General features: G+C 42.2%; 2 protein-coding genes and 1 long non-coding RNA gene across 4 annotated transcripts in view; 1 reads left to right on the forward strand and 2 right to left on the reverse strand.

Annotated features, from left to right (window-relative positions):
- Nucleotides 1–1,948, reverse strand: part of tbc1d22b (TBC1 domain family, member 22B) — a 41,349-nt gene extending 39,401 nt beyond the window's left edge. Inside the window, exon 1 of one of the 2 annotated variants that reach the window (XM_049016764.1) lies at nucleotides 1,638–1,948. In XM_049016764.1, coding sequence (XP_048872721.1) covers nucleotides 1,638–1,693 — 56 coding nt within the window. In that variant the 5' untranslated portion in view covers nucleotides 1,694–1,948. The remainder of the gene's footprint in view (nucleotides 1–1,637) is intronic. The other variant, XM_049016765.1, reaches the window with a different exon arrangement.
- On the forward strand, nucleotides 1,092–6,229 carry LOC125744682 (uncharacterized). Its single transcript, XR_007398473.1, has 3 exons — nucleotides 1,092–1,217; nucleotides 3,137–3,213; nucleotides 3,668–6,229. It is a non-coding gene; the product is annotated as an uncharacterized LOC125744682 (long non-coding RNA).
- Nucleotides 6,230–14,167: 7,938 nt separating this feature from the next.
- Nucleotides 14,168–18,363, reverse strand: pim1 (Pim-1 proto-oncogene, serine/threonine kinase). Its single transcript, XM_049017031.1, has 6 exons — nucleotides 17,966–18,363; nucleotides 17,665–17,771; nucleotides 17,439–17,489; nucleotides 16,977–17,343; nucleotides 15,729–15,905; nucleotides 14,168–15,622 (listed from the first exon to the last, which is right to left on the reverse strand). The coding sequence occupies exons 1-6, from the start codon at nucleotides 18,045–18,047 to the stop codon at nucleotides 15,459–15,461; spliced, it is 948 nt and encodes a 315-aa protein (XP_048872988.1). The 5' UTR covers nucleotides 18,048–18,363; the 3' UTR covers nucleotides 14,168–15,458.
- Between the last annotated feature and the right edge of the window lie 4,567 nt (nucleotides 18,364–22,930).

The raw sequence follows: 22,930 nt of genomic DNA on the forward strand, positions 1-22,930 counted from the left end.
TTTATCACAGTTTCAGTTGTAGCTGACCCAGCTGACTCTTTTAAAAAACTGACCTCTACATCTTATGCTAACTTGTTAAATCGACTCTCCATACTGTTTTTTTTATATCATTCATCAGTCAATTCCATCTGATCACATTGCACAGCAGAGAGAATGACTCGTCTCCATCTTATAATTAGCTGACCCTCAATCCACCTTGAAATAAAGTGGAAAATATACTGGTCAGTCCTCATTTGCATCTGACCTTTTCATTCCCAAACCTGTAATGCTTAATGTAAATGTAGAGTCGAGTTAGGTTTGGGGTTAGGTTTAGGGTTAGGTTTAGGGTTAAGGTTAGCCAAAGTTTTGGTTGCACGTGAAAACAAAATGACTGCAACTCTGAAGCTCTGCAACACCTATCAGCTTTACTCTAACAAAGCTGTCCAAGGTAATGATTGAGTTATTGCATGTCCTAGTAGATATACAAAGGATGGCACAGTCAAGAACTTTATTGGCAGCCCCTGGAGATGCCTTGCAGCTGTACTTTTGTTTAGTGAAATCTCCCTACATACACTGATATATACTTCACATTTATTGTAATACATTTTTTTGGATTCCAAACCATTTCCTTTAATCCTGTGTGGAAGCCTTGTCTCAGCCTGAGAATTTTACATTACATGTCTGGAGTTAATGACCGGTTTCCTATGTATGCTTTGTAACCTTCTCCTTTTCCGCAGCATCAGTGTTGCACTTGCCATTCAGGACAAAGTATCAGAATGCACTGTTCATCATAACCACAATCACATCTCCTGTAAACTGTCAAGGAAAAAAAAGTGCTAGATTCATGCAATTCGGAATAATAATGAGCCCCAGAATTAACTCTTTCCCATAATTTGCATATCATATAACAGTCAATAAAATATATGTGACATATTTTTGTAAGTTGAATAATATGACAGACTTAAAATAAATAATTTAGGAGTATTTTATCTTGCTTTGGGAGGGCAACTAGTGGTAAAATATGTATGCCATACTACTGTATGATACACAAGACGTCACTCACTGCACAGTATAACTACCCCAAGCGTACAAAACCGTCCATACTCTGTACTCAGTTTTGTGTTAGTTACAATCAAATAGATATATGTGGCGACGTTTTATTTCTGTAAATCGGGCCAGTGTGAAGAAGTGTACCGGGACATTGGAAAACCTATGGCCATTCCAGCGGACACTGTAAGGTAATGGGCTCACGTCACATGTCGGGAATGGCAGGACGGCTCTCCAACTGCTGCGAATTTCTAATATTCGGCTTTGTTCAGAGGCACCATGGAGCAGAATGACATATGGCTGCAACTTCATTTAACATGCACATCTGACACAGAATATTAAATACCATAAGAACAGGTGTATTAAAGTCCACGACGCGGCACTTGCTTTATCTGCACTATCTGCAATTAAAGGCGGAACATCGAAAATTATTTAAAAAAAAAAAAAAAAAAAAAAGTTAAAGAGGTATCAAAAATAGCTAGCCCGGCAGCTAATGATGTCAGTACTATATTACACGCTAACCAAAACCGTAATTCTGAAGAACATATTCAGAGCTCTAGCGTGGCTGACTGTACAGTAGCAAACCAAGGAGTTGAGGAGGAAATGCATACCTTCCCGGAACCTTAGCGTTTCTCCTCCAAAACTGAATTTTATTATCGGTGGCCATACTCGAAGTAGTGTCCGGATTCCACTCACTCTTCCACCGCGCCCGACCTCCAGCTAAAAGTAACCATTAGACAACACTGAATTGAAACAAAAAGAGGCGTCTACTATGATTTGCCCCTTAATGGTATACTTGTATCTGAGGTGATAATATTCTTATTGCATTATATTAACGAAGCGGAAAAAATACAGTAATGGAAGCCGCCATCTTGGAGCGTAGTGAGGTTGATTTGTGGTTGGAGGAACGGTTTGACAGGTGCAGGGAGGATAGCCAATAAGAATACAGTGTATCATATGATGGGCGGGAATCGGCGTTTGATTGACATCGAGTACTAGCTACAGGTGTCGACTTAGTCAGGTGCGGTATGTTTTGAGTTAGCTGGATTACCATCGATCCATCCGTGTTCTGTTCTCTCATCCTGATTAGGATCAGACGAGCTGGAATTCTAATATATAATTCCATACATATATACTTAATATATATTTATACTTAATATATTTAATGTAATAGGATAGTATAGTAAAAACTGTTAATTGGTCATGCAATATATGTAGATTTGAATCCATACCCTACTGAAACTTGTTAAAACTGTTTACTAAAGATTACAGATTTAAGTGTCTCACTTGTGCCACGTAATACTGGAAAAATGAAATGCTTGTTACTTACTTACCTCATTATAATATCACTGAAAGTTTCTCTCCCATAACTTGTTTACTTACCATCACGCTTCACAGGTAGAATGAACTACAAATGGCTGTCAGAACTGCTGAATCACTTCCTTAACTCTAAGGTGGAGATTCACTTTTTAGACTATTTGTCAGTCCTATAAATATATCCTGTCATGTCAAACTTAGCACAAATGAACACCTATTACACATCATTACCACTTTTGAGTACTGTCTGTGTTACTGAGTTGTTGATGTGCTGAACAGGACACAAGGATATCACAATGCATTGGGTCCATAATACAAAGTGTAAGTCAGGAAACACAGTCCATTTTGTTTTGCTGATTTATTCATGTCCTCAAATATTGAACAAGAGTCATCCAGGCTCACCAGCCATCCCATTATCAAATAATAATAATAATAATAAAAACTTTCACTTTTGAATGAGAATTTCAAACAGCCCTAGTCAGTTGCTGCACTTTGTCTAAATGATCCAACAAATATGCATAAAATTTTATATTTGCATATTTCCAAAATCATACCTTTAAAAACACTTTTCATAAACATCTCGGTTTTTCTTGCCAGTCTAAAATTTAGCAACACTATGTTTTATTATGTAGACCAGTTTGGTTGTAACTATCTTTACAGGCAAAATTCCTGTACGGAACATCAAGACATAAAGGGTGTGCCTGTCCTTGAAGTAATCCATGGACCGAAACTGGAGCCAGTTCACACCAGTTTAGAGCTTTTATTTATTCTTTCCCATTGTCACGGGGAACAGGAAAAACAAGAACCGATAAAAGTCCCACGGCGATACCTAAGGTGCAGAGTCTCTTTCAGTCTACAAACGTCATAACGGTAGGCAGCTCATTATCATATACAAGTTTCTCTTCCACCCTAGCAGGTCTTCCTAAAGTCTGTTTTTGATTGTTTTATCTGTACATGCTCGACTTGAGTCCACACCCACGTGCGTTGGCTTGGACCATCGGAAGGGCGTTTTCCCTATTGCAAGGATATCATAAATATGCAGAGAAAAGGAGAATAACCTGAATGTTTTAAATACAGATTTCATAATCGTCGCAAATGACTGTGCTTCTCATTTCCACAAAGTGTGGCATTTTCATATTTATGAGGTGTAATCTAAATACTGTATATATTTATCTTTTAAATAATCTTTTAAAAGTACTTATGTGTGTTATATGAGTTTTGTTTTAAGTGGAAACACTCCTTTGTTTTTTTTAATAATTTGTCCTTCTTAATGGTTAATCATAGTATAGTAATGCGACGGAATTTGTTCTTTTATCCACTGCAGAGTCACAGTGAACGTGTAGCTTATTTCCGGAAGCACAGGACTCGAGGCAGCGCACGCTACTGGCGGAATACCAGTGCATCTCTACTGTTTTGGTCAAAGACTGTGTCATGGTGGCGATACACGGGCGTTTTGCTGGGTGCAGTATATCATTCAACCACAAGATGGCAATAAATGATAACGACAGGGAAAGGCAGCAAACAAACTGACGCTGAACCGTGAATTTCCAGACAGCGAAACTCTTGTAGCATAGTGACGTTGACACGCTCAAGCAGCATAGATCACATTATTACCGTATGCATGATTTCATCAGGTGACCATGAAAACACGAAAGCTTGCTAAGAATGTTGCTGTACTTTACCCCAGGGCTAAAACATATTATTTAACACTAATCTGGAAACACAGGGCTGGAATACGTTCTCTGTTTAATTGTTTTTAATGTTTTAGTAATTAAAAAAAAGAATGCTTCATTATAGTCCACATTCCAGGTATTATAATATACTTTGCCTTAAGTATTGTAACAGGATTTCGTGGCATAGTTCCCTCTAATGGTCTGATGGTCTTTTAGTTGTGTATAAAACAAAAACATATTTACAGACATGAGTTTAGTGAGCCCAACCCCCCCACATCAGCGTCATATATTTTCCCATCTCTGCTTTATTCACCATGTTATGAAACTTGCCGGATGTATTACATTTGAAAGCACATTGTGTTTGAATTTCTAAGAGGGTCACTGCTGCACATGGAGTTACACAAGTCCGAGCACTTTTTATGTGAGCATATGATTCGGATAGTCAATTGTGTAGGTTAAAGTTTTTACAAACAGGTCAGTTGAATAAATTGCTCTGGTTACACGATATGGTAGATTTTGTGTTGATTTTCCAGTAATCACAGTCAGCCAGCAGCCCTTTATTTGCCTTCATTGCCCTTTGAAGTGAAAACACTGGCCGTAAGCCAATCCATTCATTATCATTTATGCTCCTTTTACAGTGATGACTTTCTTTTTCAGTGTAGAATTCGGCTTCATTTGATCGAAACTAGCGGCTGTGCCCACAACTCCTTCTGATGAATGGATTGCGGAAGTATGGAACAGACGGGGGGCATCTTCACTAAACTGAGGGTGAAAGAGACGAGAAGTTGTGCGAGGTGTTTGTGTGACTGTGGAAAACATTTTAGACATCAGGTCAGAGGAGTAGGCAGATGGAGAGCGGGATGCAGCGTTTCCTGCAAAATAGCCGAGGGAAGTCAGCAGTTGGCGGAGATTCTCAGAAAAACGTACCGCCTCGGGGGGGGTGGGGGCATTGAGGTCCGCTGTCATCGCTGCGTCAGATGCAACAAAGAACTTCGCTCACTGCCTCCAAACTAAGGCTCAAAATGACATGTATGCTTATTGCAGTACTGCAGCCATTTTTTGCTCCAGAAGTACTGATTGCAAACTTAATCTTCTCTCAAAATGAGAATCATTTTACATTACATACTCCGTATTGTACTTCCTGACTGGCATTCAGCTATTGATCCAGTACAGGGTCATGGAAAGCATGACAGGAATTCCAGGCAGCACGGCCCACGAGACAGGAACACCCTGTGGTGTTTCTACTTCACCTAATCACAATATGAGCTATTCTCCTTTTGCATTTTCAGGATTGCTGGGTAATTTTCCATGAATCATCATATAAGTTGCATTAGAGGTATTATTATGGAATGTTTACCAGAGGTAAATTCTCAAATAATTGCTGACGGGAAAGATTACTAACTGTCCAGCCAAAACTTGCGTATAGATATAATGAAAACATACAGTAGGTCATGTGACCTTCACACGCAACTAGCTTTTTAACAGGGAGACTAGAGGTTGACTGGCCATCTGGCATGTCAGGCATTTTCCCAGTGGGCCAGAGAGTATGGTGGTGGGGGGGGGGTGTTAGTATGTGTGATCCCACAACCCCCCCCCCTCCCCCAAGTCAGCAAAAGTCCAGGAATGATTTTTATCCCTTGTCTAGCCTTGAGGGAGTCACACTTTTCTCACAAACAAGAGAGTCATCATGAAACTCTGTTGTGCAAGAGCTGAAGCAAGAGGTTACTTAGAGAGTTCAGTCTGTCTGAACTGGCTGTTTATCCTCGGTTATCAGCTGTGTGCTCATTGCCACTAGCCCCCCGATGAATGTGTACCCTATTGATCCCCCTGCTGTGACACATTCCCGGATTGGGGTTATCGAACAAACCCAGTGACTACCACTGCTGGCTTCATCAACATAGCCCCAAACGGGAAATACTGTGTTCTGTCACCCCCATGGATGTTTCCTGGACAACATTCTTATCCTGGATGCCCAGCATGTTTGCTTTGGAGTAGTGCATGTGATTCTAGGACTGAAAGGGTTGTTTTTTTCATATGATTTTCTTGTCTATCAGTGCTCACTTCTGATTTGCGGATGCCTTACCTCTATAAGTGTTGAAGCCTCACTGTAAGGTTTTTAGTTGTGCTTGTATGCCTGAACACTATTTGTCACGAGGTCAGTCTGATAAGGTGAAGTGACTTGCTAGAATGACCTGACTGGTTATTGTAGGAGAATGTCAGCCACTGGTTTGGTGAGGGCAACTGGTCCTGAACTCCAGGAAGAACATTGGAGGCCTGTTATGTAAGTGGCCAATTTTGGGCCAGTAAGGAGGCCTACGAAGTGGGTCATTGCATGGAGGAAGTGTGTCAGACTGTCAGGAAGTAGATCACTGTGCTTTCTCAATAAAAACCAGGAACAAAAAGTGGTTCTCCCTCACATTAATATTAATGCAGAATTAGACCTGCACAATGCTGCAAGCTGAAAACAAATGAACAACTTCTATTTCCAAACATACTTAGCTCAGGGAGGAAAAAAAAAACGAAGAGCTGAATCATTAAACACACAAATTCGCATGTGTCCTCGGAATAGTCAGGAATTTGTGCTGAAGGGTACATACCTGCTGTTTTTTTTTTCCACTGAGCTATACTGAGTTCACGGCCATTGTCATGATGAAGTAAACAACGGAGGAGCTGAAATTTTGTTAGTAACTCACATCATTGTTTTTTTTTTTTTGGGGGGGGGGGGTCACTGCAGTTTTAATTTAGGATATATACAATATTTGGGCAGGGCCATAAATGAGTTTGGAAGGAGAGTTAACAACACAGATATCCCAGTATATACTTGCCTCATTTGAACATAGATGATCAATAAAATGGGCCTTTGATGTTGGCAGTGTTTAGTTTGAGGCGTCCCCCTTTCAGGGCGATCAAAGGGCCGGCCAGCCCAGTGGTCCCGCTGCTTCCATGACAAACATGGAGCTTGTGTGCACAAAGGTCTGCTGAGCCCCATCAGCTCAGCAGACACATGGCTTGGAAAACAAGCTACCCAGTGCTGACAGAGTCTCTCTAACAGTTACTCATTACTAATCGAATCACAAGTACGAATTACTAATTGAATTACGCAAAATGATTTCAGTATCTTACAATATTACACAGTAGCCTATATATTAATGTGGATAGTTACTGAACTTATTTTCATCCATCAGTTTGTTCAAGGAAATAGCTAATAGCCGCCTTTCTTTCCTGTTGTTTTAAGGTTTGCTTTCTCTTTTACACTGAAAATTAAGTAATATATGAGATAAACATGTGCATGTGTGTCTGTGTGCATATATTGTCCTGTGACCGGCCGGATATTCCATGCAGTGCTGCAGTGCTCCATGTGACCTGGAACTGGTTCCTGACCCGACCAAAACGTGCTCTCTTTACATGTTTTAATCTCAGCAAACTGTCTGCTTTTCCAGTGAAATAAGATTAGCACCGGTCCCCAATGCCGACATCCATGTTTCCTTAAAGCGAGTGGCCTGTAAAGAGCTGTGGCCAACACTTACATCTGGCCAGAATCTGAATGTTCGTGTAAGGCGTCGGAGGGCCGGAACACAAATGCTAACTCGCAGACCAGAATTTGGAGTAACTTTGAAACTGTCTGATGGTTTTGCTGAGTCAGAGGATGACTTTGAGGTAAAGAGAGAGAGAGAGGGGGCAGCCTTCCGGTGTTCTGATCAGATAGTGTCCCCTGTCAACAGGCCCGGAGGTATGAAGGGGGGTGAGCAGGAACTCACAACAGCAGCAGCACGAATGGCTGAGCAGATATCCAACTGGACAGGCAGGCTGAGGCCACGCTACACGGTCAAAGGTCACAAAGGTGCATTGTGCTAATTTGAGAGCACATCCTGTTTTCAATCTAGTGATGTCAAGCTCCAAAGCTAAATGTTGTGCAATTTGGGTTGGGCCCATTTTATTTACACACACACACACACACACACACACAGGTTTGTAATTATATCTTTGTAGGGACTCTCCATTCATTTCTATGGGGAAAACCCTAATCCCAACATGACGACCTTAACCCCTATCCAGCCTTAACCTTAACCATAAATAACCAAACTAAATACAAGATTTTTGGTATTTTTAATTTTTTGATTGCATTCACAGATTTTTATAAATTTTAATTTCCCCTTATGATGGCTGAAAAAATGTCCATGCAATGTAAAAATAACAGGACATTTGGTCCCCACAATATAATTTATAAATGCATACACACCTATAAATAAATAAATACATACTGTACACTGTATGCTGTGTGTGTGTTGATTGAAAGGTATGACTTCAAGCTGCAGCCTAGAGGTTGCTTTTCCAATTGACAGTATTATTTCACATGAAATTCCCGTATTAATGAATAAAGGCTTATACATGAGAATTTTGAAATAAAGTCACACATAGTTTGTGACCCTGGAAGCATGGATAGTGTCACACACAAGCATTTACAGGACACACTCAGCGGTGAAATTCGGTCTCCTATCAAGGCTGTAAGCCAGCTACGTGGCACACAGAGATTAGATAGCTGGTTGAAGCTTATCTGTACAGTAAGAATGTGGCATGTAGGGAGTATCTGTCCCTGAATCCAGATCTCTGCAGACCAATTGCAGTGCAAAGTGGAAGCAGTGTCCTGGTGTTTACGTCAGAGGAGACGGAGAGGAATGGGGAAGTGAGCACAGTCTTACGGGAATCCAGTGGGAGGGCTTTTTGGGGAAGAGGCGGGGACAGTATTTGAAAACAAATTTGTCATGACCATTGGTCTTCCTGATGCATTAAAAAAAATTATAAAAAATTTTTGCTAGTAAACATGTACAAGTAATAAGACGTTGAACTGCAGTGATGTAAGGAAGGGCTATAAAATCACTGGAATGTGATCATATTAGCAGTTTTCCAAGGATTTAATGTTCCAACCATTACTGCGATATCAATACCATTACTGCACTACCTATACCATTACTGCGATATCTGTACCATTACTGCAATATCTATTGCATGGGTAAAGGCACCATTCTTTTTTCATTGTAATGCCATAAATGATCATTTTTGTAAATTTGCATGCATTGTATATTTGTAATTAGCACAGTATTTCCTGTTTTTGTTATTGACTGTTTATATTATTTTGTTTGACTGTGATTAAATGAATTCTCCCATACTTTTAAAGATACAAAAATTATGTAAACCATAAAACTTGTCTAAACATAATGTTACTACATTAAATCCAAAAGCAAACTTTCAAATTTTCAACCAATCGCATGCACCGACGCCCTTTTCCCTGGTGAAATATAAAATGAGTGGGGTGGAGCAGTCATCTCATTCCGGGGACATAGTAAACAACGCTGAAGTCTTGTGGTAACGGCTATCTTCTCGGGACTAAGTTTCAAATTGACTGGGATTGTCGGCATGTTTGTGTGTATTGTTTCAAATAAAGCAGTTGATCCTAGTCCCTCCCACAGTGAGGCTGCCAGAACTCTCCCGCCTGCTTCCAGCACTCTGCGTTTTCCTCAGAGAACAAGCTGACCTTTTCCCTCGATGACTGATCTAACTGCCGCGGTACATCACTGCGAGTCAGAGGGCGGGAATGTACTCTGCTCCCCCCAGGACATGTCTCAACAGGAAAGCCTGGCGAAAGCTCGCGGGGATAGACGACTGAACAGTGCAGGTGCCTCCCACCCAACCCTTGCAGTGTGTTGGGGGTCCCAGTCAGGTTCCTCCGCGCGAATGTAATGCACCCCCACCTCTCAACCTTGCCCAGTGTTCCAGCTGCAGCACAGACAGTTGCAATGTTGTCCCCGCGTTTTTCATCACCATAGCTACGCAGAACCTATACCTACTGAAGATACCTGACCGCAGTGCCAAAGACGTGTTAGGAAGCCTGTTGTGTTATTTTTCCTGCACAGGGCTGCAGAAGGCAAGACTTGCCACTGTTGCAGCTCATTGGACACAGTATCTTGCTTTACACAGCCAGCCTGTTTAGCTAATTTAACCCTAAGAAAGTCCTGCTCACAATCTTTGAGCACAAGGTTAGCACACCTGGACTGTTTCACTAACAGACCTGTGCTGCTGAGACAGGGAGCCTGATGTGAATTATACCCACGGGAGCATGGTACTCCTTCAGGCAGAAACCACTGAGACCCATAGCAGAACACACTGTTCCGATGTTGGTACAGCTAACCAGACACTATGAGACCAATTACCTGTCAGATTCTCTGCAGTGAGAGATGGTGATCTGTGTGTGTGTGTGTGTGTCAGGAAAACTGGGATCTCTAAATTGTGCAGAGTGTGTGAGTGTGTGTCCTGCAATAGACTGATATCCCATCCAAGGCTTTCCCTGCCTTCTGCATATTCAGCTTCAGACTTTCTGCAGATGCCCACACTGGATGTTCATGGAAAAAATGGATGTGTGTATGTTCGTGTAAAGGTGTGAGAGGTGTGCATCTATATGTCTTTACATAAGGACTAGCATGTGCTCTGTTTGTTTGTGTACATGTTTGTGAGTGTGAGGGAGCCATCGTGAGGATCTACAGAGTGACCCAGCCCTTCCCTGTGGCTGAAATTCCTGCTGGTGCTAGAGCATAGCGGACTGACAGTTTCTCTTTCTGTTCTGCAGAAGTCAGGGATGAACTCCAGTAAAGGGAGGGGCCACTGGAACCCACATAAACAAGGGTGGAAAACCATAAGACAGCAAATGAATTATGAGCCTTAACACAAAGAGAACCTAGAGAAAACCTTTGCCACTTTATCTTAAGAATGAACTTTAATTGGCTGTTACGTACTCCCGCACTTTGGTAGTGGCCTTTAACTTGTAATAATCCTTCGTTCACAGGTCTATAGCTCCTGTACACTCACCATTCACGTGCCCTGCAGTCCATAGGTCTCTGTCCCTCTATTCTACATCCTAAACAGTTGCCTCCTGCAGTTATTAAAGTGGTATCATTCAAGATATATTGTCATATGTATTAAGTACAGGATGTGCTACAATACAATGACATTCTCACTTGCGTGTCTCCTCACAGCCTGACACTTAAATGATAGGTCAGCAAATCTTATTAATAATCAAATTATTAATCAAATTTTTTATACTTTTCCCACTAACCTTCTCCCAAGCCCACCATAGCAACCTAAGTGCTATGCTTCACTGAGAAGCATAACTGTGTTGTCACATGCGGAGATCCACTGGTACTTATCCTGAAACACTTTGAATTTGTGTGCATTTTGGAGCCCAACAGAGCTTTCGTTCTCACTATGTGCCCACAGGTCATGGCTGCTGTAAAACAGCTAACGACTGTGCAACTTGAACTGACTAAGTAAATTTGCATAAATTGTTAAAATGCAGACTTAATTCAGTGTTCTTCATTGACATGGCCACTAGGCACATAAGGTATGCAGTTTGATTGAAATGTCCTGCAGATGGTTTTTCTGTGACAGAAGTGTGAATGGATTGTGTGATTTTCAGAAAGCTAGGGGTTTTCGTGCCTGGCAAAGCAGTGTTCCACCCAGGGAAACGGAGTCACACCCAAAGCAGAGGCTGAAGCTCTCGTCTGTCTGCCTGCGTGCTTCCAGCATTCCGATAAACCCTCAGATAAGGGGCCCGTGTGTCAATATCAAAACCCTCTGTGATCTGCACTGTGACTGCAGCATCATGCTTCCGTTCCGATTCTTTGTACTGTGCCTGCCTGACTGAAGGTTAACTGAAATGATGAGCCAATTTTCATGGCTTAACTAAGTAAACCGAAGCACTGGGAGATGCATCGGCCTGGTACCTTTGAAGTCAATACGACCGGTATTTGACTTCCTTGTGCAGCGAGTCTGGAAGCGGTTCTCTGCATCGTTCATGTTACGCATGATGATGGCCTCTTAAACAGGAGGAGATGCTATATGTCTGACCAGATCTACGCATAACACTTTTAATGAGGGCAAAGGGTGACAATTTGTCACCTCAACCCTGTCCAGGATACACAGTTTGGGAGACACATGGGGAGGCATGGCGAAGAAGGGTCACATTGCTGCTGTACAGCTGGCAGTTTGAACTTCTACACTCTCAATTACAAGTGCGCTTCCCTAACCATCAAGCCACCTCTGCCCACTTAGAGACCCCCTTCTCCTGATTGGGTATGGTATATACACCCCATCTTTAGCAAGCATGTTCCTACATGCCCCATAATACACCTCAGTGCTGGTATTGGACAACCAAGCTTTTCTTTGGAGAGAACTTCAAAAGTATTTAACAGGAGAAAGAACATTGAAAACAGTGCCTTGCTCGCCCCACGCATGTGCTACTGTTCGTAGAAGTAGAAGTGAATGAAAGGTCGATCAAATCGCAACAGGAAAAGACTGAGATAAGGATGAACAATCTGATAATGCAAAGGCCATTTTCAAACATAGTACTACAAGCACGACTACTAATTACAGTAATAATAGTGCAATAGTGCATGACAAGTGCGTGACCTTCCTTCCAGCAACAATACAGATATTTAGTGCCACTGCATGTGCCTGGGTGTGTTTGTACTTAACCCTGCATGCACACCAGGTTTCGTCTCCTTGAGGCCAGATAAGACACTTAAAGTCTGCAGGCTAAGGATTATCGGAGGACTTTAGAATCATGAGGTTTTAATGCCCCCCTACCCCCCGTCCCCGCCATCCAAGGAGAGTGAGGATGGTGTCAGCAGGGAGGAGGGGGCTCTGCCATCAGGACCGGACAAAAATTCAGAGCTGGGACTGAATGGGTGCCGCAAAAAGAAGAAGCAGGAAATGAATGAACGTCAAATGCCTTTCAACGCAGAAATCTATCCAACCCAATCTGCCAGTGTCTGCTGTGTGATGACTGAGTTACAGATGGCAGCTAACTCACTGCACACCCTAATTCTGAGGCCAGTACCCCCACAGCATAATCATCTTTGTCTAAATGTGTAATTTCATCCTGATAAGCTGTTAATAGCATAATCAGTTCAATAACAGGATTTGCCAGTAGACAAGCACCCGGTCTATGGCACGTCTGTAGCTGAACTCCAAAATCTGGTAATTGTCTGTTCCGGTGGTTCCCCCTCCTTCCTGTCTTCCACACAGGGCAGCTAACCTTGAAGGGGGGAGAGGCGAGCAGAAGGATCATTCTCAGCTCCACCTCTGGAGAACCATGTTATCATCCTTACCACATTCTTCACACAAACGTCACGGCGTAAGCCTTAATTAAAAGCGGATTCTGCTCTCTGGCTCAACCTCTAAACTCAAGCCCATTAACACTGAGATTTATTTTGAGGATCCTTAAACCAAATATGCGCAGCAGCAATTTTAACTTTGATTTTAAGCAAGTACTTAAGGAGGACAGAAATGCTGCAGGGCTTCTAACCTTGACGAACTAGCTGTAAGAACACATGCGTAAGAATTAGGAAGTACTGAAACCACAAAATAAGTAATGAATTACAGCATCAAGAATGCGTCTCGTGTTTCTTTAACGGGTTTCCCCCAGAAACTTCTGAACTTACAAATGGAAAAGCCTAATTTCGACAGCTGAAGTTAAATAATGGATTTTTTTTTTTTCAATGGAATTCTGAATATTTGGGTGTGTTAAGCGACTCTTGAATTATAGCACGTAACGCATTGGTTTGACTGAAGCAAGCCAGCTGTACAACAGGTAAAATTGCACTAGATGAGTGATGAGTAACTAAAATAGACCAGCGCCGTTTCATTAAGCCCTACGGACAGCGGGGTCATAGCACAGCAGCCTACTTTTGAACCCAGTGATACACTTCCCTCTCCAATTGTCTTCAACACCCCACATACCAGCACTGTACTTACCCAACACCTCCTTGAAACACCATAATTTTGGTGACTCACACCTCTGAGATACACAGTGCTGCAACCAGGCTTATTTTTCTCTTACTCTTATATGCGTATACCACCAGTTTATTGGTAATATACAGAAATATGTACACATCAAGCAACCTGGTAAAAGACAAATACAGATGCATGTGTGAATGTAACTCTGAAATATCGTAATGCAGTGACATTCGGTTTTCATTGGCTAGTTGGTGGATCAGCATTTTGAAATGGTGCGCTGTCCTGGCCAGCAGATGACCGACAGATTTCAGAGGCAGTGAGAGAGGAATCACAAAGGTCTCTGGAGTGAAACAGGACTCAAATTAAGGCTAAAAAAATTTATTGAAACTGTATAAAAAATAATTTTGACGTATTTACAATTCTAATCCAATTCAAAAGAGGGGAAACGAACAAGCTGCAATCAAGCAACTGCTAATGAACACATATCTACACAAAAAAGTAGGGTACAATTTGATTGCGTTAAAAAAATCCTGCTCACCTTTTAAATAGGCATCCAGTACATCATGCATTAAAAACAAAAGTGCTCTGGAAGTTATGTACACAAAAATCTGCTTGAAAAACCCATTCAATCCATAAATATGAGATAAAATATATATTTAAATAATCTGTGGGCCCTTCAATAAGTGTGGAATGAAACTTGAAAAACTTTATAAATAAATAAATAATCCCACTAATTTTTTGTACAGAAAAAAAAACTTTACAAAGCCCAAATTTTAAATCAAAAAAGCATTAAAAAAAGCTACAGATACAGTACATATATACACAAATTAGAAGTAACATCATGTAGCATTTTGTTACTGCGGTTGCATTGTTGTGTGCATTCATGACTAAGTGAGTGGTAGTTTTTTAGGAGAAGTTCGAGGTGAGGGTGGAAGAATGCATATTAGTGAGGTAAGGCTGCTATCAGATGGTTTGCACAGGCTGTCTGAGGTCATCTGGTTGTTGTTCACTATGGGAACATGGACAGAGAGCCAAGAGACCCCAGTAAATGAAACCGATGCAAGAAAGAGCAAAGTTAAGGAACAAAGTGGTATAATAATTGTAATTTTCAAAATTCAAGTATTTCCGCAGTCCCCAGTGATTTAACTCACGCAAGGCACTTATGTTAATCTTTAATCTGCATCACAGAAGTCCAGTACTGTAATCTGCTTTAGTTCTCTTTAGTTTTTGTCATAAAAAGTACAGTGGCTGTTTTAATAGCTGCAATACCGTAAGACAGCCAAGAAGAGGAGCAAGCCCAGGACGTGGTCACAGGCTTGGATATCGCTGTGCAGAGCACAAGGCTCACCTGGACTGGCCCACTAAGGCCTTTTGCTTCCCCTTACAAAATTCTTCGCACCAAAGCAGATGAACACAGTGGACACCTTGGGCGAGTCACAACCCCCGGCCGACACCGCCGGTCCTGCCCAGATCATGCCGGCATCATCCACCTTTACATTGTTTCTAGACAAAAACAAATATAAACCGGAACATTCTCCCTACAGTCCAAGTTGTCCTCATTGAGGAGAAACAAAAAAAAAAGCAAAACCAAAAAATGTCAGTGCTTTCTTTGTCTGAAATTGTCCAAATGTCCTTCTTCCTGCAGCTGGATGATTAATTACTGGTCGAGGACTCATGGCTGAGACTGTGTAGCCGGATGTCCATGGGCTCTGACGGGGTCGACGTGCCCTGCATCCAGGGGTGGTTAATTATGTCCTCAAACGAAGGCCTTTCTGACGGCCGCAGTGACAGACAAAGTTTTATTAGCTGCTGACAGTCTGTAAAAAAGAAGAAAAAATCATAAATGCAAAATAATGGACAAAAATTGAAGGATGAAACATTGATATTTTAGTATTGGTTTCTAGTTGCATATCTCAAGCTTACCTGGAGAGATTTTCCTGCGGAAAAGAACTTGACCCCGCAGTATTTCTTCATCTTGCTCGAAGGGGATGTCTCCGCACACCATGTCATAAAGAAGGACACCTAGAGACCATACTGTGGCGGACCGGCCATGATATCGGTGATACTTAATCCATTCTGGTGGGCTGTAGACTCGAGTCCCTGTTAAACACAAAGTAAAACACATGTTAAGATTCCAATTCTACTTGGTTTTCTCGCAAAAGCCAGCACACACCATCAGAAAAACTAAATTTAAATTTCACAGTGTAGCGTAGGAGGGAATGAAGGATTAAAAAACCTCCAGTGTCCTGTCCTGCCCTTTGTTGACTCATGTTCACGTGAGCCTAACAATGGCGTGCGCACGCGGTCGGCTCGGGGTTGCCATGTGACAGTGTTTACAAAACACTGTTGTAAAAACGCCGATTCCCTCCGGAGGGTGGCGCTAAAAACGCAAAAGACCAGTCGGACTCCCCGCTTCTAGCCTCAAATGTGTACCTTCGACAATAAAATGCAAATATAAGACAAATGTATCCCAGTCGGTTAAATGTGGTGCGACTCGTCCCGCAAACATGCTGGCTTTCCGATTTCTGTTTTTAAATACGAGCATCCCAAAGTGCTTCAGCATATTCTGTCAACAGCCGTGCAGACGCCCATAAAGAAATACTACATATACGGGTTTGCGTAATTCTTTCGGTGACAGGAATGCCGCCGTGTGGGCTTGTACGGTCAGGATTTCAAAATATTCCGGCGAAACGTCAGAAACAGTGGAATCGCGGAAACTCCTTTGCTCGAAGCGGGAGCTTTTGTTTTCGGACAGATGCTACATCGGGCATCTTTCTAGCGGATGAAGTTGTAAACACGAGATCGAAAACGGAACGAAGATTGGGGCTTTTTTTTCTTCTTGCCCAAAACGCGCCGATCGTTTCAGCTGCTTCTTCTCGGCATAATAATGACCTTCAGAGGCCACTTTAATCCGTCATTTCCCCGTAATGCGAACGATCGCTACAGAGAGACAGACACCGCGCTACGCCATGGCAATAAGCGGCGCAGGGGGAGACCTCTAGTGTTAGCTGGAGACCCCCCCCCCAACCACCATAAACAAACCACGCTTGCACGAAATACAAAAAGACACGCTTAAACTGCAGTTTATTTTTTTAATAGTCTATATTAGGATGCCGCATTCGCATATAATAATAATAATAATAATAATAATAATAATGACAACCGGCTTACCGTCAAAATCCGTGTAAACGGTGTCTTTCAGCAGAGCTCCCGAGCCAAAATCTATCAACTTCATGTCGCCGGTGCGCAGGTCGATCAGGATGTTTTCGTCCTTGATGTCCCTGTGCACCACGCCGCAGCTGTGGCAATGCCGCACCGCCTCCAAAATCTGACGGAAAAAGTTCCTGGCCAGCTCCTCGGGAAGCGCTCCCTTTTCGGTGATGAAGTCGAACAAGTCCTTAACGTGCTCCGGTCTTTCCATGACGATGATGAAGCTATCTGGCCGCTCGTACCAGTCCAGCATTCTTATCACACCCCGGAATCCCGTCCCGACTTTCTTCAGCAGCAAAATCTCCATAGGGACCCGGGAGCCATTGGGCTGAAATCAAAACCATGATAACCCCCCGATTAAACATCGTTCCAGACGATAATACGCAAGTCGTCGAGTTATTCCGGCTCGTCGTGCATCCTTACCAGCTCTCCCCAGTCGGAGACCCGGTCCTTGGCCACATGCTTGACTGCAACCTGCGTAACAGAAACACAACACACGGTAAATCGCCTAGAAACGCAGCGATCACGACCAAACGCCGCAGAGCGGTCAATTCTAAATGGTAAACTCTCCCATATAAAACTATATAAGCATCCAATATCCGGATCAATTTAGATTTATTAGACAACAAGGCAAATGGCTGAAACATACCGGCACACCGTCAGCAATTCTCAGTCCTGCATAGACTGTGCCGAAGCCGCCGCTGCCCAGCACCGAGCCGACTTGGTAAACCTTCTCGAAAGGTTCCCTCTCCTTGACTGCAGTTATAAAAATATATAGAAATCATTAATTAGTAGCATGTCATTAGAATATCCTCCGATTCCAGTCCCAGATGCCAGAAAGTGCCGGGTGAGCTTCGTTAAACACCCCGCCTTCCTCCCTTTCCCCCCCAACAAACCACATTAGGAGGATAGGAGAGGAAAATCCAAATAGAACATTTCCGCTGGCTAACCTTGCTGAACTTGAAGCTGGATCTTCGCCGGCATGTCCACCGTAGAAATATGAGCAAATGAGTTAAACTTGGATAGCAGCATTACTTAGATCTGTTGAAACGCGGGGGAAATGCCTCAGATAATCCCAGAATGCGTGCCGAGGGCTCCCGTCCGCCACTACAGATCCACGTAGAGACCAGCGAAATTGATATCCCTTTTCATCTAGCAAGAGGATTCAGTTTACGCTTCAGTTTTAAGCAACTTGTTTAAATGCTAAATACCAATACAAAGGATATCACAGGTATCCCGTAAACAAATACAAATGAGATAGAAATATAAATAAATAATGATTAAAGTATTGCCACCCTAGCCTATCAACAATGACACCGGCTTCCTCTGATGGGGCCGAATAACACTCTCTATCTATATATTCATCCATAGTAAAGGCTGAGCCTACGACCGACCTGCGTCATCGTGGCCCCGCCCCTCCACCAATCATCTGCCGGCATCTGCGTCCTGGGCGCAAGACAAAATATAAGACAAAATAACCGACTAGACTTGACGTGGCGGGAATTAAAACGCGCCAAAAGAAGAAATAGGCTTTTTCTTCATTTTTTTTGAGGAGGAGGGGAGGGCGATAGACGTATTCAAGAAAGCAGTGTGCATGAAACTACATAATAGGCGCTCACGCAGAACCTTTACTGTACAGTTTTTTTTAAATAAAAAAAAACTATATAAAAACTGTATAAAAAAGAAGATGCATTATGAATTATTGCTATATGTTATCAAATGCAGTATTAAATTGTAAACCCGTATATTCGCTGCATGAAACCTTGGGTAAGTTTCCGCACACGAGTTACACTTAATTCGTATTCGAAAAAAGTGACTCCTTTTGGGAAACAACTGGGTATAAGAGGGAAAGTATCCACATAATTTACAGCCATCTGCATAATATGGCTCATTAACATGCAGTTATTTTTTCTATCCTCTGACAATGTTCTGCTTAGTTGGTTAGACGAACAATGAAGCCTACTGGCCCACAATGAGTTATGGAAAAGAGGCGCATACCATGCATTTTTTCAAATTGGGTGGCCGCGTTTTCATTTGCTTGCAGGATGTGGGAAACGTCAGATAAAAGGGATTGCTTACACCCCCACCCCCCATGGTTTCCCGCGCGCTACATTGTATAACGGCTGCAGTAATACTCAGACTTCGCTCACTCTATGCGCTTCACATAGAGAGAGAGAGAGAGAGAGAGAGAGAGAGAGGGGTGGGGGGCATTTAAGAGTCAGTTCAGGTTACAAAAAATGTGTGCTCGCCGCTTAATATTTTATCGGGCTGTGTTATTAATGACAGATCAGGTGTTTTCTTCTGCGGAACTATATTAACATTTATTTTTAGTAATGGAAGTATTGCGTATACGTATTTGCATTCCTCACTAGAATTCGATATACGATATTCAAATACTGTTATATTTAGTATTGAATAATATGTAGTATTCAAATACTGTCGATGGACAGCTTATCCTGAATGAAAAACTATACTGAAGTGGGAAAAGAATAGTTTCCATTGTCTGTTAAAGTATATTATGAAGAGTCCAAGAGTCAGAGTTTAATATAAAATGTACAGTTTTCTGCTGTAGTTTAAAACGTGCCCTTAGATGCATTGTTGTATTTAAATTGTCCATAGAACATGATTGTGTTCCTTTGTGCCGTTGTGCAAGATGGGTGAATTTGAAATAGGGTATTACTTTGGCATACTCCAGCATACAAATGTATAAATATAATATACAGCTCTGGAAAAATGCAGAGACCACAGCACAATTTTTTGTTTCACTCATTTCTCAATGTACAGGTGTGCATCTGTGAGCTATTTATTTGTATGCAAACTGCAGCCTGGTTCTTCTCTGTTTCTCATAAATGAAGTGCTTCTTCCTTGCTTTGTGGGACTTCATTCCCGCTTCCCAGAGCCTGGTACGAACTGTCCTAGCTGTGCACTTCACACCTGCACTTAATGCTTCCCATTCCTTTTGAAGGTCACTCGATGTCATCCTCTGATTCATGAGAAACTGTTAGGTAAGTTAGCGGCCATCTCTGGCATTAGGAAGTCGCTTCCACCCTTCAGCTGGCTGGTTTCCGGTCTTTCCCAGTGCCTCCTGCTTCACCTCATTCTTGTGTGCTGCTGTCAGAGATTTTGAGCCTGGAACCTACTGCTCAGTGTAGCCTTTTGCCAGCAGAAGCATCATTAAACCAGAATTTTGAAAAATGCAGATAAAAAAAAATTATAGAATGGTATCTTATTTTTTTTCCAGAGCTGTGGACATGTATCCTCCAGTAAATGAGATTAAAAAATAGATATTTTTTGGTAAGCATATGACCATAATCGCAGCACATGTCTGTAATGCTGTGGAATTTTAGAACCTTATTTTACATTCTGTCGGGGAATAAAAAAAAAAAATGAATCTCTAAATTCACAAGTGAAAGGGAGCTACTTGACGTTGAAATTTTAAGACAATAGAGAGCTGATGGTAGAAGAGAGATCAATGAGGCAGAAATGGCGTAAGAAAGATAAGTGAACGAAGAAAGACCCTCCTGCCACTGCTGTCAAGGGGAAAGACCTGAAATGTAAAGAAGCCGCGGTTCTTTAGTGTTCTGCCAGTTCATGCTTCAGTTCCTTCATAAAGTTGTCATCATTCAAGACGTTCAGAGTATCCATGTGTCACTGGCTGTTTGCGTGGTCAAGCTGCAAAAGAACCTATCAGCTGCTGAGACACATCAGACCCTAAACTTGGGACAGCTGAACTTGGCCGGATGCCAAAGCGGCACGTTTGATTCACAGGTCCAACATGCCCCCAAAAATTGTACATTACAGCTTTTCCACTTATTCTGCAAAAAAAAAAAAAAGATTTGCAAGATAATATCATGCATATTTTCAGAGCAAAATTATGTACCAGGTTGGATGACTGAGGAGCTGTAGTATGCGATTGCTTTCAGTACTACAGTGAGTGTCATCCCTTATAGGAGGGTGGAGTGGGTATAAGTTGTGATTATTGTTAGGCAGCCTGGTTTTGTATTGTCACTCTGACTCAGCTGTGATGACTAGGTGAAATTTAATCATGCAAAGGTAATTTACAGTTTGCTGCTTGAGATACATTGGCATGTACTGTAGAAAAAAAGTTTTTCTTAGATTCCTTAGTGTGTTGCTGTTCCTAGGACATTCTTTGTATTTTTTTCCTGTAAAAGAATTACAATCAATAAATAATCATGTGCGATAAAGGGAGATCCAATACATTCAGGATTTATGTCGCTATATGAAATGTTGGGACCATTTCATCCAGATAACCTCATAGGGCAATGCATGTTCCACTCTGGCTCTACATGTGTGGAGTTTGCATGTTCTCCCCATGTCGTCGTGGGGTTTCCTCCGGGTTCGTCACTTTCCCCCCACAGTCCAAAAACATACTGAGGCTAATCGGAGTTACCAAAATGCCCGTATGTGTTCGCGTGAATAGAGTGTGATGTATCTTGTTATTCCCTGCGCCGCCCATCCCTTCTGGCAGGGGCTCTGGGCCCCACAACCCTGCATAGGACGAGTGGGTGCAGAAAATGGGTGGATGGGCTGAAGAGCCAGCACTGGTCAAAAGGAATAATGAACATTTGGCCTGTTGTTATATAATACCACTGATCTAACTTCGGAACAGGCAGAAAAGACAGGAAACTGTAAGGTGTTATAACTAGGAATTGCTGACCACCAAAATGTAAGTGTGAGTCTTGCCTCCCCCACCCCCCCCCCCCCCCCCCTTTAACTAGTAGCACTCTTGTGAAGCTTTTTGTTTTGTAATCGCCCTTTCTCCACAATAACAATCACTGCTAGCATTCCAGGCAAAGACGTCTGCCTTCAGGGGTGAATTAGTTTAATTACTTTAAATTATTCACATATTTCTGCGAAAGTGGTCATTTGCTTCCATTAGGCTGGCCCACTGCTGAGTGCACTACATATGTACTGCTGATTAAAACCATCAAGATTATACAACCAAATGTAGTATTACCTTCAGTTAGACATGCCCAAGTCATGATTAAAAACTGTGACATAATTTTAACTTTAGAACTACATATATATATATATTCACTGGGATCAATATTTTCTCTCAGGTGTAGAAGTTCAGCATCATTTAAAACCAGTGTTAACTGGTGTGATGTCATCTCAGAAATGCCTGTGCAGCTTTGACTGGGAAGCACAGACAGGATACTGTATAACAGTCATAATGGGTCTGGGGAGTCGCTGCTACGACTAGTGGAGCTGCAGCGGAAAACTCTGCGCTTGCAGTGCCTGAGTGTAACCTGTGGAATAGAGGGCTGAGGTCACCAGCTTTGGGTGTGGGCTGGGAGACAGTGCATTCCTAAGATGACCTGCATGGAACCAAGACAGGTAATCTGCAATATGTTTAACCCAAGCAGAGGTCGGGTCTATAATTCATCATCAACGTTAGAGCTTTTCCGTTTTGTAAATTTGTTTTGAGGAAATTATATAATTAGTATTATGGTATTGTATTTAAATGCATTTGAAGGTTAAATGCAAAACAGAATAAGTATTCAAAAATACAACACACCAGTAATACTGGAACACGTAATGAAGTCCATCTGAAGTAATGTGACGATTTTAGCTTTGGGGCCGTAACGCGCCAGCCAAGTACCAACCTAAGCTGCTTCATAACTGCCCAGAAATAGAAGCCCAACTATGACCTTCAACCTTGCTTGTTTGAATATGACATATGAGTGGGAGAGGGGCATGGAATCTCAGTGAGCTCATCGCTGCCTGTGTTGTACAGATAGGTGACAAGCACACAGAATACCCTGCACCAGCAGAGCTGCTTTCATAGTCAGGGTGTTACTTTTCAGTCAAAGCCCTTTACATCATCTCCGATACCTGCCATGTAGCTGGATATTTCACACTTCCATACCAATTACCTGGTGTCTACATAGGAT

This window comes from Brienomyrus brachyistius, chromosome 6, assembly GCF_023856365.1.
Source record: "Brienomyrus brachyistius isolate T26 chromosome 6, BBRACH_0.4, whole genome shotgun sequence".
NCBI classification, from domain to species: Eukaryota; Metazoa; Chordata; class Actinopteri; order Osteoglossiformes; family Mormyridae; genus Brienomyrus; species Brienomyrus brachyistius.